Source organism: Buteo buteo, chromosome 15 (assembly GCF_964188355.1).
Source record: "Buteo buteo chromosome 15, bButBut1.hap1.1, whole genome shotgun sequence".
Taxonomy (NCBI): Eukaryota; Metazoa; Chordata; class Aves; order Accipitriformes; family Accipitridae; genus Buteo; species Buteo buteo.
Window position 1 is genome coordinate 25,438,468 of NC_134185.1, and position 14,495 is coordinate 25,452,962.

At 48.4% G+C, this 14,495-nt stretch overlaps 1 protein-coding gene across 2 annotated transcripts; it reads left to right on the forward strand.

Annotated features, from left to right (window-relative positions):
- Window positions 1-3,147: 3,147 nt before the first annotated feature.
- Window positions 3,148-14,495, forward strand: DDO (D-aspartate oxidase). Of its 2 annotated transcripts, XM_075046389.1 has the most exons (5): window positions 3,148-3,302; window positions 8,325-8,530; window positions 8,720-8,828; window positions 9,664-9,840; window positions 12,326-14,495. In XM_075046389.1, exons 2-5 carry the CDS (start codon window positions 8,359-8,361, stop codon window positions 12,891-12,893), a joined length of 1,026 nt encoding a protein of 341 aa, XP_074902490.1. In that variant the 5' UTR covers window positions 3,148-3,302; window positions 8,325-8,358; the 3' UTR covers window positions 12,894-14,495. The 2 variants fall into 2 exon arrangements, with proteins under 2 accessions (XP_074902490.1, XP_074902491.1); XM_075046390.1 differs by lacking the exon at window positions 3,148-3,302 and having other exon boundaries at window positions 8,051-8,530.

A 14,495-nucleotide genomic window follows, 5' to 3' on the forward strand; every position in this document is an offset into this window, starting at 1 on the left:
ACTGCAGCAATTTATAGCCTTGTTCTTTGTGATTTGTCCCCTTAGCCCTTCTCAGGAACCTATTTATTTTCCACTTCCCTTAAATCTCGAATTAGTGCAAATTACTCAATTTTTTATGCATATTTTACCAATCTTACTTTTTCTGATCAAGTTACACCTATCACTTGCCTTCATCATTCGTGTTTTAATGGATTTATATGTCCTTGCCAGGTGATTTAGGTTCCTCCCTGAAAGTAACCATAGTGAATGGTTCAAATATTTGTTTGCTGAAGTTGAGAAATTTGAGTCATCCCTGATATACTGATTTCAAGAGCACTGAGTTCGATCAAGCTGAGAAAAATCAAGCCTAAAAAGTATATACCTCAAATGGGGAAGTATCCTTCTTTTAGTATGACTGATACATAAAAATGATTGCAGAGTGGTTTGTACATAAAACCAGCTCTTTCAAAGAAATTACTAACCTAGGTTTATGAATAATCAGAAGTAATGGGGAATATCTCATTTACTGACTAACTCTTCTCTCTCTGCATTCCTGTTTAACACACAGGCTTGGATACTGCTCGGGTGTTTGTTGCAGATGAGTAAGATCCAGCCATGGAATGCTCACGGGCATCTAGTTATTAACGTTGCCTCATAATATTCCCTGTGGAGATGAACTGACTCGCACAGGACTAAGAAAAAAACAGCACCAAGGGATGATCCTTGTGAAGATTCTCTCTAGTCTCATTGTCGGTAATGAGAATAAAAAGTGGTTATGACTGAGGTGATCATGAACACAGCAAAAGAACCAGGGATAAATGGGCAATCTCTCAGTAAATATTTTCACAAAGCTTTTCAATAGGAATGTCAGTACTGCCGGTATCTTCTTCATATTGAGATAATTCCCCCAGAAGTAAGTAAATAACACAGGAACACAGCAAAATGAGGAGCAGCTTAACCTCTTTGCTGAAATGGTAATTTGTCATGGACACTGATGCTTGACTTGATCTTTGAACTGGTTGAAGAAGTGGCGGAGAAGTGATCCATGTCATTCATGAGATCAGAAACAGGTCAGCACTTCTGGGTTCACAGAGGGCACTTCTGCTTACCCTTACTGCTCTATTCAAGAGACTACAGAAAGCGAAGGGAATGCTAAGGTAAAGGGAAACACTTCTGAAGCACTGCTCGAGCTGGGTTGGTGGTGTGCTGGGATGCCACTGCTGGTCCTTGTTCAGAAACAGCTCCAAGTACCATCAGGGCTGGGCTGTGTTTGTTCTATGCCAGAAGGCTGGCACTCTCTTCCTGAGTGACCAAATCATGACTTGCACTCAGTCAAAGGATATGAGAGCCACTATCACAGAGTTTGTCAGGAGCATTCTCAAAATACAAATAGGTGGGTGTTGCACTTGGAATAATATTTAGCCAATTATTTGTTAGTTCAGAATGACATACTTTGCACAATACACAGAATATTATATACACAAACATGCAGGTGGTCTTTAGCAGTTGGGCTGTTATGCAGAGCTTCTTGTCTGTCCTTGTGCTTTTTCCCATCTTTCACGAGAGAGCACCAACATCTACAGCAAAAAACTTCTCATATCTTGAAGGCCTCAATACAGAATGGCTGATCTTCGGTTAATCAGGGCTCTGGGAGTTAGACCAAAGAGGATCTATATTGTGCTGTTCATTTTAGGGAAGAGCAGAGGTAAGAAAAACAATGGCAGCACTAAAGAGTTGAAATTGTTTCCCCTTATAGATGTTTGCATGGATAAACAAACATTTGTGGTGGGAAGTCATGCATCTAGATTACATAGAAAGGACAAACAAAGCTTTTTCTTCATCCTAAAATACAGTGTACCTTATTATGGGCACTTTAGCAAAACACAGTGTGTTCAACCTTCCAAAATACTTTAGCCCATGGAAGAGCAAGAGTTTCTCAATGAAATTCCTGTAAGAGTTGGTATCCCTGGTATCCCAAACCAGCTTGCACTTCCTGAGTCTCAGTCTCAAGAAAAGACACACTGGGAGTTTATATTTAAAAGAGATTTCCATATATGAAAGGATCCTCTCCAAAGCTATTGCAGATATCCTGCAATGACTTAGAATAGTGTACATTTGACAGTCAATACACCAAGCCCATCAACTATTTCATTTCTAAACAAGCAAACCTTCTCTGTTCCTCTGCCTCCTTCCCGGTCTTATTCAATACCCTATTTTCAGAACACTCAGAAAAATCAAGCTATACTATAACTTTGGCAGAATTATTCCTTGTTCTTTTCCCTGTTAAAGGGAAAAAAACGTAAAGAGTATTTCTCTAAAAAGGTCAGTGATTACATATGTGTAATATATCATGGCTTTAGTTTTACAATTTAAGAACACAGCTGGGTTGGGAGGTGGGAACAGCTGGTCACGTGTTGTGCACGCTGTCGCTGTATGTACAGATGTTCTTCGGATGGCTGCTGGTCTGTATTTAAGTGGCTATGAAGAAAAGGCACCTGCTTGGAAGATCTATGGCCAGTGCTGTTCATCAGGGCTGGAGGGGAGCGGTCAGCAAACACTGTCCTGCTGAACCTGTTCAGGGACGAATGCTCAGGCTGTCAAATATTAGCCAAAATGTCCTGCCAGTGGCAAATGCCCTGGAGCCAAGAAACCTCGGTATACGATTTAATTCTAGTGATCCTGCAGACAGGTATGTTTTTCACAAACTTGTGTTTTTCTGCTGAAAAAGGTTAATCCAAACAGTCCTGCCTGGCTGTGCTCATTAAGTGTTTGTGGTTTAGCAGGGACTTGTTCTTCATCAGCCTCTGATGACTGCAATGACCAGGTCCACAGACGTGCTGCGTTACTGCTGTCCTAACTGCTAGCACGATTGCTCAAGCACTATGGCAGTCTTAAGGCAGCTTCAGAAACTTTCAGAATATAATTAATTGCTTGTAAGAGAGGGAAAAAGACAATATATTCTGTGCAGGACAGCGGGGCCTCTTGAGCCTCCTCTGGAGCGCACTGGGGAAATCATCAAGGAAAAAAAGTTATCGCCGGACGGCGAGGGGCACAGCTCCGGCAGTGCCAGCGCGGAGCTGCCAGGCTCCGCTGGGAGAGGTGCCAGCGCTGGAGGCAGCCTTTGCCCGAGCACAAACAGCTCCTTCATTAGCAGAGGGACGCGGAGCCGGGCACTCGGGGAGCAGCCTCGGGAAAGGGGAGCTGCCAGCAGCCCCTGTGCCCTACACCCCCGGCAACGCGCTCCATCGTCTCCCCCTCCGCTTCCCCGCGCTTCCCGGGAAGGCAACTCTTCCAGGCAGGACCGGGGGCCTCCTCCTCACCAGGTATTGCCTTCCCTCCCCACTTCTGGTTTGGTTTTTTTTTTGGACCGTATTTCTAGCCAAATGGGGAAACATTAGATGACGGAGCCCTTCTGGTGCCGCGGGCTGGGAAGCGTGCCCGCAGGGGCTGCGCGGGGATTTCGCACTGCCCCCGGGGACTTTCCACTAGCTCCTTAAGCTCAGGCAGGGAGGGATTTAGGTCACACGTAGAGGCGGCCATGCCGTATAAGCGCGGTGGCTGTCACGGCTGGTTGTGGCGTGAGCAGTGAGCCGCAGGGTTTGGCCAGGGGGGGATTTCGGCGCCTGCCAAACCTCAGCTTCTCCCTGCTTCCACCTTCTCCCTGCACAGAGAGGCAAGGGACTCAACAGCGCTCGCCCTGCGGGGAACGAGGATCGCAGACCTCTCCGGTTTGGGAGAAAAGCAAGAGCATCTCGCTTGGCACATAGGTGCTGCTGGTGGAGGTTACTATTGCTGGTAGGTTATAGGGTGGGTATAACCAACCAACATTTAGGAGGTATTTCCCATGCATGCATATGCAAAAAGCTGCCTGAAAGAGGAGCTGAGGCCCCCCCGGTAGCCTCGGGGTCTCCTGTGATGGTGGCTCAGAACCACCTGGGTTCTGGCAGTGGTGCTGTGTGTGCAGAAAGGCTGAGGGGATCTCAAGGAGCCTCCGGTGTCCCTCGTTCGGTGAAGAGAGAGCATCCTCACCTTCCTCCCGTGGCAGGTCCCAAATGTGCGTCTCGCAGAGCAGCCCAAATGACAGAAAAGGGCCCAGACCAGAGTCAAAAGGACAAAATCAGGGCCCGCGTCTCAGCAAACCCCCAGGAATGGATGAAGCTTCATGAGGGTCTGTAACTACCTTTAGCAAAGAGCCTGGCAAAACCCCTCTCTGGGGTCAGGCAAAGGGAAGCAACACCAAGGGTGCTTGTAAACTGGAGAAGCGAACACATAAAAGAGTGATCTGCAAAAAAAAGGAAGGGAGAAAGTGCTCCATGGATGGGGACAGCGGGCACAGCCGCCCCCGTGAATGAGGAGTCCCTCCTCGTCCAGAAAGGCTGGAGCCTTTGCTCCCTGGTACGATCCAATGTTTCAGCACTTAGATGTGGTGAGAGTTAGTTTAAAAAAAAAAAAAAAAAACAAAAAAACCCCAGGACTTCAAAGGTAACAGGTGTTGGTTTTCTTTGGTTACTCCCTGTTGATCCATTTTCTGGTCAACAGTTCGGTTGGACTTTTTCAGCTGTTCAGTTGGGCATGTAAATATGCTCAGTTTAGTAGGTCAGCCGGGTTGCGACACAAGCGAAGAGCGGCCGGCGTGCCGGGCAAGCACGTGTGTGGAGTTGGGCCATAGGGGGAAAAGGGTATGGCGAGGGGCTGCGCCTGGAACACAAAGATGCCAAAGCAATAGTGTTCGTGTAGCTCTTCCAGATGAGGGATGCCGGTTTCCCGGGGTCTGTGGGCCAAAAGGCTACAGCTGCAGCTGGCGGTGGGTGTGCATGTTCCTCCGTGTGTGCATGTGTGTGTGCATGTATGTATGCTGGGGAGCAGCATATTTGTCCATATTGATTATGTTATCCGCTGCTAGAATGATGTTAAGGCCGAAGGTTAGTGGCACTCAGTGGTGATACGCAGGTGTGCGAGGCAAGAAAGAATAAGGACCCCCTTGCATCACATGAAGCTGATACTGTCTCCTCAGCTGCGGGAGTTGGAAGATTGAGTCACATCACAAAACATTGCTATATTTTTAAAAATAATTTGTTCTGGCCTGGGAGGAGCAGGAGGGTGGCAGGGGCATGAAGCTCACTTCAGGCAGCCAGCGTCCTCTTTGCTGGAGAATTAGAGCTCCAGGTGGCTCTGTCTGGCTTCTGTGCCATTCTTCTGACACCATGAAAGGACAGAGAGCTAAAGGGTACCTGACACCCTTCCCCTCCCTCCCCAACAGTTACTGGGACTGATTTGCCTTTTAAATGCCGATTTTTGGAAAAACCCTCAGCACAAGCCGGTCTGAGGAGGTGGGAAGCGTCACCCCGCTGGCATTAAGCTGGCCTGCCACATCAGCTGAAAATAGTTTCTCCTCCTGCGCCCCCCCAGCAAGGTGCAGGGCTCCCTGCCGGCGCAGAGCCGCAGGTGAGCCTTGTGCTCGTGGCGGGGTCAGTGGCTCTGCAAAGCCCGAGCTGTGCTTGCACGTAGCCTCTGCTTTGCACCCGGGTGATTTTTGGCACATGAGCACGTTCAGGCTGGATGCGCTGCTGGATTGCAGCAGAAAGTGCTAGAAAAACGGTGCGTATGATGGGTGCCTGTCACGGCCTTCCGAGCCATTCCCGCAGGCTCCAGCACCGTCAGCAGCCCCTTTCCACCCTCACTGGCTTTTGCAACATTGGGATCAGTTGATATCGAACTGCCTCATCTGCGAAAATCCCATCCGAATTGGGAAGACTTGTGAAACCTGAACCTCCGCCAAGCCACAGCTCCCCTTTCTTCCCCAGCAGCGGGGAGGTCAGTCAGGAAATTCAATCTTCACCATGGTCCAAGGGCTTCAGCGAACCAGAGCACATGTCTGGCAGACGCATAATGTACCCAGCGCATATGTTCCAGCAGGACTGCGGTCGTCCACGGACTGCTGGGAGGCTCACTGGGCATGCTGACAGCCTCACGCGATTTCCACAGCTGCCAGTGCTGAGTGAGGTTTGTTAATAAAAAATGTGTTTAGAGACCTTTCTCAAAACCAATTTTCTTAACAAAAGGAATTTCAGCATTACTAAAACTCCCCCAATTTCTTGTTACTCTTTTTTTTTCCTTTCTGTGTGTTTTTTGTTTTTGTTTTTGTAATAACAATTACCAGTACAAAATATACTGGAGATTATGGTAAGGAAGCATACACCGTCCATGCTCTGACCCTCCGCAGGCGTTTCCAGTGCAGGTGGCTGAGGCAGCCTGGGGCAATGGTAGAGCTGAGGGGTGCAAGTCCCATTCAAATCAGCGTTTTATCAGATTGGGTTTGGGGGTGACAGCAGTGCAGGCCAGTGGTTCTGGATCAGGATTCATCTTTACCCCTGCACTGTGTCCTCTTTCCCTGCTGTGTGGACACTTTTATAGTCAGCTTGTGAAAGATGTAATAATTAACAAACAGGAAGAAACATAAGCATCTCCCTGAGAGGAAGAAAAGGGGCTGTAACAACCCTTGGCTGCAATGCAGAAGGAATGCAATGACGGGCAACAGTGCCTGCTCCTCTCTCCCTTCCTACATAGTAGGGATATCAAATTTTAAGTAGTAAAACCTCAGGGGTAAGTGAGAAGCTGTGTGGAGGGTTATGAGCAAGGATCTCATAAATAAACCTGACCTATCATAATCCCACACAGTCTGTCTTGCCTAAACTTGCATCAAAGATGCCAAAAGCCACAAGAAGATGGGAAGTCAGCCCATCCTTATAACTGCAGGCACTGCTTTCCAGAAAAGGTTCTCGGAAAGCAGCTAGTGAGGCTGGATTTCTACAGTCAACGAAGAGCGACTTCTCGAGGAGAAAGCAAGACTGTAAGGGAGCAAGAGCAAAGGTCCACATCACTCAGCATCCACTCCAAGAGTGAATACTGGTGATACTCCAGGAAAACGTAAGAGCCATAGGCAAAGGAGATTCTCCCCTACATCCCTGCTCAGCTTTTGGCAGTAACCCTCGAAGGAGTGCCCGAGCCAGCAGGTGTACCCCGACTCGCCTGTTTCAAACCTGCTGAAGGATTTATCACCACTGACGTTGCCCAGTCTCCTTTGGGCCCATTTAGTTCCTGGCTTTGGGGAGTTTGCAAGGCACGCTGAGTTGCATGGTTCAGTTGTGCTTTGTGCCCCCACCGGTGTGAAACCTGTTACCTGGCCGTGGTCAGGCACATAGGCTGGCACCTCACTGGGACGGGCAGCCAGGTGATTGTCAACCAGGAGCTGTGTGCCACTTACCAGTGCAGGTGCCAAGATCCGAAACTTGGCCGGGACAAGGGAAAACAGAGATGCTGCACCTCCTGGAGTAGCCATCAGCAGTTGAAGATACTGAGGAGTAGAGTGGAGCTGCTCCGGGACATAAAGCAGGTTATAAAGCAAGGCAGAGAGAAGCAAATACAGAGCCTCTTGGGGTAGCGAGGCTGGCTGGCTCCTGGGGACCACTGTGTGCTGCCAGGAGAGCGTGGCAGACTCAGATGTCCATGAATCTGTCCAAGGGCAGTGGTCACGCTGGCAGGCATGGGGCCAAGGATGGGTTGGAGAGCTCAGATCACTAGGGCCACAAAATGCCCCAGGGTACAGGTAGCTTCTCTTCCCACAGTCCTCCCACCAAGGCATCGTGGGATCTGATTTTTGGATGTGGGAGTATAAACAGCCAGGTTGTACCTTGGGAAACTATGCACTGTGTTTAATAGCTAAAATTCATGTTTTGTAGGACAGAGTTAAGCAGTCCTCAGGGTCGGAGGGAGAGCCCTACACAGCAGCGGAACTAAGACGCATGTTAAGAAAAAACATCTTCCACAATGCGCTGGACCCTTTGCTCTGCATAATCAATTTGCTTCCTGTGCAATTTCCTTCTGCTGCCCAGGCAGTGACAGACCTCGTTGCTGGAGATCCTGATGTTCAGACAACCTTTTTGCTCATGGTGCCTAAAAGCCAGTTTCCCCAGAGCTCCAGCTCTTGCCCCTGGCACAATGGAAAATGGACGGGTGCCTCACTCCCTTGGGTTTTATTGAAAAAACCTTGCCCCACGTTGCTACAGCCCGAACATCAGTGCTATATATACAGATTGCTCTCTTGTCCTTTGCTCTTGTGCTGAGAATGGGGTAGTGACTCTTGAAATACTTTAGAAAAATTTGTCTTCATATTGAAGGCTGATGATTTTTTTGATCTTCACCTTAGTCTTTCTTGTGTGCAGCAGTTAGTCTTCAATTAGCTGCCCTGGCGGGGTTATGTTACATCTTGCATGGGTATTTCATAGCCTGACGAGGGTGTCCGGCAGGGATATTGGTGATAGGGGATATGTTATTTCCAAATGTAGGTAGGTACCTCTCCTCTGGCTCTGCACCCTGGAGATGGCAGCACCCAAGGTCGCAGTGGTTGGCGCGGGAGTCATCGGCCTGTCCACAGCGCTGTGCATCACGGAGACTTGCCCCAGCTGCTCTGTGACGGTCCTTTCAGACCAGTTCAGCCCCAACACGACGAGTGATGTTGCAGCCGGGATGCTCATCCCTCACACCTACCCAGGTGCGTGCAACTCGGCGTGCCGGTGCCCGTGGCACCTCATACGGCTGCGTGCCCAGGTGTGCAGCGATGCACAGGCGTTCAGGAAGAAAAGTGCAATGACCTGCGTTCCCCATCTGTCCCGTCTCCTCGACACTGGCTTCTCTTCTTTGCATTATTCCTCTCTGCATGTTTGCTTTTGTTTATATGCAGGCACACCGATCCACGTGCAGAAGCAGTGGTTCAAGGAGACCTTCACTTTCCTTTTTGCCATCAGCAACTCACCCGAGGCATCAGAGGCTGGCATTCACCTGGTCTCTGGGTAAGAACAGCCTCCCCCCCGGGCAGCCTTTGGTATGTTTGTGCTGTTTGCTGGAGCAGGCAGAGAGGTTTTCCTTGCTGGAGTTCAGGCGTATTCCCTTCATGGCATAGCTCTTATAACCATATTCCCAAGAAACTGCATTGCAACTGCTCAGATAAAATGTATTTTCAAGGAAAATTAATGCATGGGTGTGCACAGAGAAACCATTCAAGACTGGCCGGCACCAAATGTCTTTTAATAGCTAATGTTTTCCATACTGTCATCCACCAGTTGCTGGCAGCAGGGGTGGTCTCCATAGGGATGGGACTGCAGGATCTTCCAGCTTCAGCAACTAGGTATAGGGCTGCAATTGGCGGGGAGGGGAGTGGTTGGGGGTGTTTTGTGCTGCCTATTACGCACACAGAAATTTGCCTCTTGCGAGTGTTGAGGCTGGCCACTCTGTAGCTTTATGGGTACCCAAAAAAATGTGACCAGGTGTGCAAGTGGCCCTACGCGAAGGTCCAGCTAGGGTGGTCACAGCTGTGGTGGGGACACTGTGTGAGGGGATTTTGTACTTCTATAGTTGGAAGTACATACAGTATAGCTGGAAGAACTCTGGTTTATTTACCCAGGTGTGTCACTCTCAAGCTCGGCTTTGGCAGCCCTCTGCCTGTTTGCCAAGGCGGGTATTGCAGTAGCAGGCAGCAATGTTTCCCCGTTGTTGTTACCTTTGCAGAGCTGCACTGATGAGCGGGAACAGGTTCCTGAGCTCTTGGGTTTGTGCTAAGATTGCCGTGACACATAATATGGCAGAGCAATAGCAGCTAAGTTTTGCAGCTTTTTCTCTGTCCTTTAGGTGGCAGGTCTTTAAAAACACTCCCAAGGAAGAGTTACCTTTCTGGTCAGATGTCGTCCTGGGATTTCGGCCAATGTCCGAAGCAGAACTCCAAAAGTTTCCGCAACACCGATTTGGTCAGGCCTTTACGACACTGAAATGTGACTGTCCACCCTACCTGCTGTGGCTGGAGAAAAGGTTGGTTTTGCTGCAGGTTGGGCATGCAGAGAAAAACCCAGGCAGAGGGACTGAGGGCAACCTAGAGACTCCTTGAGAGCCTTAGGTTTGGACCAAACTAGAAAAGGGCTGTTTCTCACCAGGGAAAATGCAGCAAGCACAAGAAATAAATACCCAATTTTTCCAAAATGTGAAAGACCCCATTTTTGCAATGTTCACTTTCTACCACTGTGGCTGTACAGTGGGGCTTAGCATGGGAGCACCTCTGGGCATAGGACCGACACAGCCACAGGGGCCACGCGTGGCCAGCCAGACCTTGAAGGTACATCAGGAGCATGCCAAGTCCTAAGAAAACCTGTGGGTGCTCCTCATTTGTCAAACTTCCCAAATAATATCCCTCTGTTCTTGAAGATACGTCCAGTCCCTGGGACAATAGGCATCTCTGGGAAGATGTTTTACCAGAAGATTTTGCACTGAAGAGGTAGCTGGACCAATTAATCTCAAATTTGGTCAACAATTGGAATAATTTCTTAATCCAGTCAGGTGAAAAAAGGTCAAATAGCATCATCTTGTAACAAAGCTTTTGGAAACGTTAGCCTGCCTAAGATGGGTGATGTACCCACTCCAAGGAGTCATGGCTTCAGAGTTCGTACCTGGATTGACATAAAAGTTAGAAAATTTGCCAATTTGCCGATTTCCAGGTTTCCCCCAAATACATGGATTTTGGAGAACTGTAGGAGAGTCAGGATGCAGATCTAAAAAGCTTCTGACACCTGGGATATGCATTTAATCCATTTAAGTACCCCTAAAGTGAGCAAATAGCTGTATCCGCTTGAGAGAAAGTGACAGGCTGCAAGCTGATTTGAGGTTAAGTAAAGAGACGTGTACCGACACCATGGTACAAATTGCCAGCTCAGCCAGTTGCTTGGATGCCTTTCATCTCACTGTAAAACGTGAAAAAAATGTTTCTTGTTCTAGCAGCCAGCCAGGCTGGGAGTACTCCAGTGGCACCAGTGCCACGTGAGCTCTATGCTGTCTCCTCGGTGCGCGCGCTCTGTCATGTCTCATTGCCTCACCGAATTGGAAATTTCTGCTGAAGCACAACTAAGTTGTACAACCCATTTAGTATCTGCCATGTGATTTCTGCTCTCTCCTTATTCCTGCTATAGCCTTCTTATTTCTCCAAGGATGTAGTCGAATAAGATGATCAAACTCCTTTTCTTTCTCTTCTTTCTGGTGATGAGAAATGAGAGCATATTAAACATGTAACTAATTCTCAAACCCCTAGTGACTTGAGCAGTATTTATAGACCATTCTCTTGGCAATCCACAAGGAAAATTGGTTTTGTGCCCACCTTGCTGGTCCAAAAATGGACTTCAGGAATTTTTTCCTGCTTGCTTGCCTGAATTCAGGAGTTTTCAGCAGGTTTTTTTATTGGTGTATTTTTTATGGCATGATGGCAGAGTCCCAATTACAACGCTTAGGAGCTCTCCCAGCCAGCCTGAGTGTCCTGCTGCACCCAAACCCCAGTCCCCAGAGCATCAGCTGTGCCCTGCATCCTCGGCTCACTCCTTGTCAGTGCTTTGTAGGAAACCACTGCCTTTGCAGCGGGGTTGATCACTTTGCCAGCTGCCGGAGTATTGCAAAGGACAGGATTCCCCACTTAATGCATTGCCATCACAGACCTGTCTCCTGACTTGCTCACGCTAAGGTCCCCACTAAAGACCCCCAGCTGACCGGATGCAGCGGACAGCATCCATCTCACACCAATGTTTTTCCCCAGGGAAAGGCTTCGAGCTTCAGGCAAGTTCAGGGTGGAATATGGCTTGAGATTGAGCTCAAAGATGAACCTCAAGAAGGGGTGAATTTTGCTGAAGAGCAGACATGGATGTAGAGTGCTCTGAGCTGTCCTGGGTGACTCCTGGCTGCTGCTCTAGAAGGGTATGGGGCTCCTGGGGGTCCCGTGCCACATCTGCCCAGCTTGCGGGGACATCTTGGGTACCCCAGGGCTTCGCACATGGCACTAGATGACTAAGTGGTGCCTAATATCAGGGGGGTGAGTTGGGAATGAATGCGACGGTGTGTAACAGGCACGTTAAAGGGGGTGTAGGATGATAGTGTTGTCACTAGCAGAAGTAAATTGGGGAGTAAGTCTGATATTTTTCAGCTTGCTTGAGCTGTTAAAGTTTGGTATGGTTATAGAAATGAATCAATGAGACCACGAGGAGCTGACTGTCTGCCTAGGGTCTAACGCCAGACCCTTCTCTAATATTGATCAACTTGCTGCATCTTTTCCAGCCCAAACAAGCTAAACAATAGCTTTGATCCAATGAAATCAGACAAATCACAAACAGAAACCCCGTGACATTTTCTTTGCTTTTTGTCCCATCTGTTTGGTTTAGATCGGTATGTTAAAGGCAATCTATCTCATTTACTTGATGTGCATAATAATTGTGTGAGGGTTTAGGGGTTTCTTTTCTGCCTCACTTCTGGACTCTTTTTGTAGATTGAAAGCAACCGGCGTCCAGATGCACACCAGAAAAGTTGCGGACTTGTGGGACCTGCACAGTGAATATAATGTCGTCGTCAACTGCGCGGGCATCGGAGCCCACCAGCTGGTGGGGGACGAGAAGCTCTTCCCCGTCAGGGGACAAGTACTCAAGGTTCATGCTCCTTGGGTGAAAAACTTCATCCGGGACGGGGATGGCTCAACTTACATCTACCCGGGGATACACAGGGTAACCCTAGGGGGAACCAGGGAAAAGGGGAGCTGGGGTCTCTCCCCTGATCCCGGCACTACCAAAGACATCTTTGACAGATGTTGCTCCCTTGAGCCCTCACTGCGGGGAGCTCAGGATATCGCGGTGAAGGTGGGCCTGAGGCCATCCCGGCGCTGCGTGAGACTGCAGAGAGAGGTCTTGAGCCGAGGAGGAGTTAAGCTCCCGGTGGTCCACAACTATGGGCACGGGGCAGGTGGCTTTTCGGTGCAGAGGGGCACAGCCAAAGAGGCTGCTCGCTTGGTGGGAGAGTGCATTGCTACCCTGCCAGGGTCCTCATCGAGGGCCAAGCTGTGAATCCCACAGGCTACTTTCACATTTACAACAGGCTAGTATTGCATCTCCTAGTAGCAGCTTTGGACTTTTATTCTATTACTGGATAGAAGGAACCTAAGACAGCAGCTTGTGCCATTGCAGATGCTCGGTGGTATCTCACCTGGCTTCCAGCTGCCACCTTGGAAAGGCATGATGGGTTGATCCAAGTATTAGTCCAGCTGTCCTTCTCCTCTATCTGTCCTATCTCCTCTAGCTGTTCTATCTCCTCCATTGTTTCTACCCTGGGCATTTGTCCTAGCCTCATGTTAAGGAGAAGGCAAGATGGTAAATATTCTTCACGGGACAGGGATCAGATTGCTGCAGTATAATACAAATAACATCAATTTAGCACTTCTTCGTCTGCATCTAAAGGGTATTGGATGCACTACGCTCATATTGGGTAAGAACTAGTTCTCTCCTCTTGTACCAAATCTAATCTAGTATTGCCCTTGCTCCCAGCATCTTACTACTAAACCTTACCGTTTTCCATATGATTTACAAGGAAAAGAAAACCCCATGCAGTGCTGCATTACAGTGGTCCAGGTCAGCTCTTATAGAAAGCAACAGTAGGTCACTGTCATGCACAGTGACCAGGCAAGCATGATTTTAAGAGAAGATCTGTGACAGTGATCACTGCATTTGCTCATATGACTCCTCAGGGAACTTAACACAAAGTTTCTGCGAGAGGAAGTTGCCCCATATAAGCTACAGTTTTGTGCATCTTTTCTCACGCTTGTTTACAAATCTTTTTTTTTTTTCTCAGAGCCTCTCAGGGTTTGCTCTCAGACACAGATGATTCCCCACCCCCAATAGCAGCATTGACATGGCCCGTGTTCTACAGAAGAGGATTTTTCAGGGTGGGCTAGGGAGTGCAAGCATCTCTTTTCTACTTCGCATGAGCACTGGCTGCTTTTCTTGCAACAGCTGATACGAATAAACCAGTGACAAACCAACAAGGATCTTAACACCTGCCTCAGTTTCATAAGGGAGAGAAGAGCCATTTAAGACTAAAACACTCCAAAGACAAATTTGTCTGTAACTGGACATGAGCAAGATCCTCTGCTGTAAGGTAGCTGAGCCACCAAAGCCCAGATCCTCACTTCATGGCAGAGGCTGAGCTGGGCTTTACACTCCCCTCAGCAGTTCAACCCCTTTGATGTGGCTGAAAATAGTCACTCCCCAAAGTTGGAGATTACTGTCAAGGTATAGATCTGACTGTTAGCGATTAAACCACTCATTAGCTCTTAAATGGCTCATTCAAGAGCGTTAGCATCCATTTTTGTCTACGTTTTTTTGTCCTTACAGCTACAAAACAAATCAAACTCCTTCAAGAACTCACATGGCTAAGATGAACTGATAAATAAAGTTCTAATAATGGAGCAAAGGTCACTTCTGTAGTGTTTCCTTTCATAAACAAGGGGTTTTCTTTGATTTGGGATGGCCTGACAGGGCCAAGAAAGGCCACATTCAGACATGGCTGCCAGCTCCTGCTGTTCTCAGCGGGGATGAGGACAGTTATCCTTTGCAAGGGACAGCTGTCAGAAGAAACATCACCAAATTAAATTGTAGGGACAGCTGTCAGAA

Excerpts from the sequence above, each read along its gene's own strand:
- DDO (XM_075046389.1), top strand. The coding sequence starts at position 8,359 with ATGGCAGCACCCAAGGTCGCAGTGGTTGGCGCGGGAGTCATCGGCCTG. Across the intron at positions 8,531-8,719 it reads CATCCCTCACACCTACCCAG|GCACACCGATCCACGTGCAG; the intron begins GTGCGTGCAACT and ends GTTTATATGCAG. Across the intron at positions 8,829-9,663 it reads GGCATTCACCTGGTCTCTGG|GTGGCAGGTCTTTAAAAACA; the intron begins GTAAGAACAGCC and ends TCTGTCCTTTAG.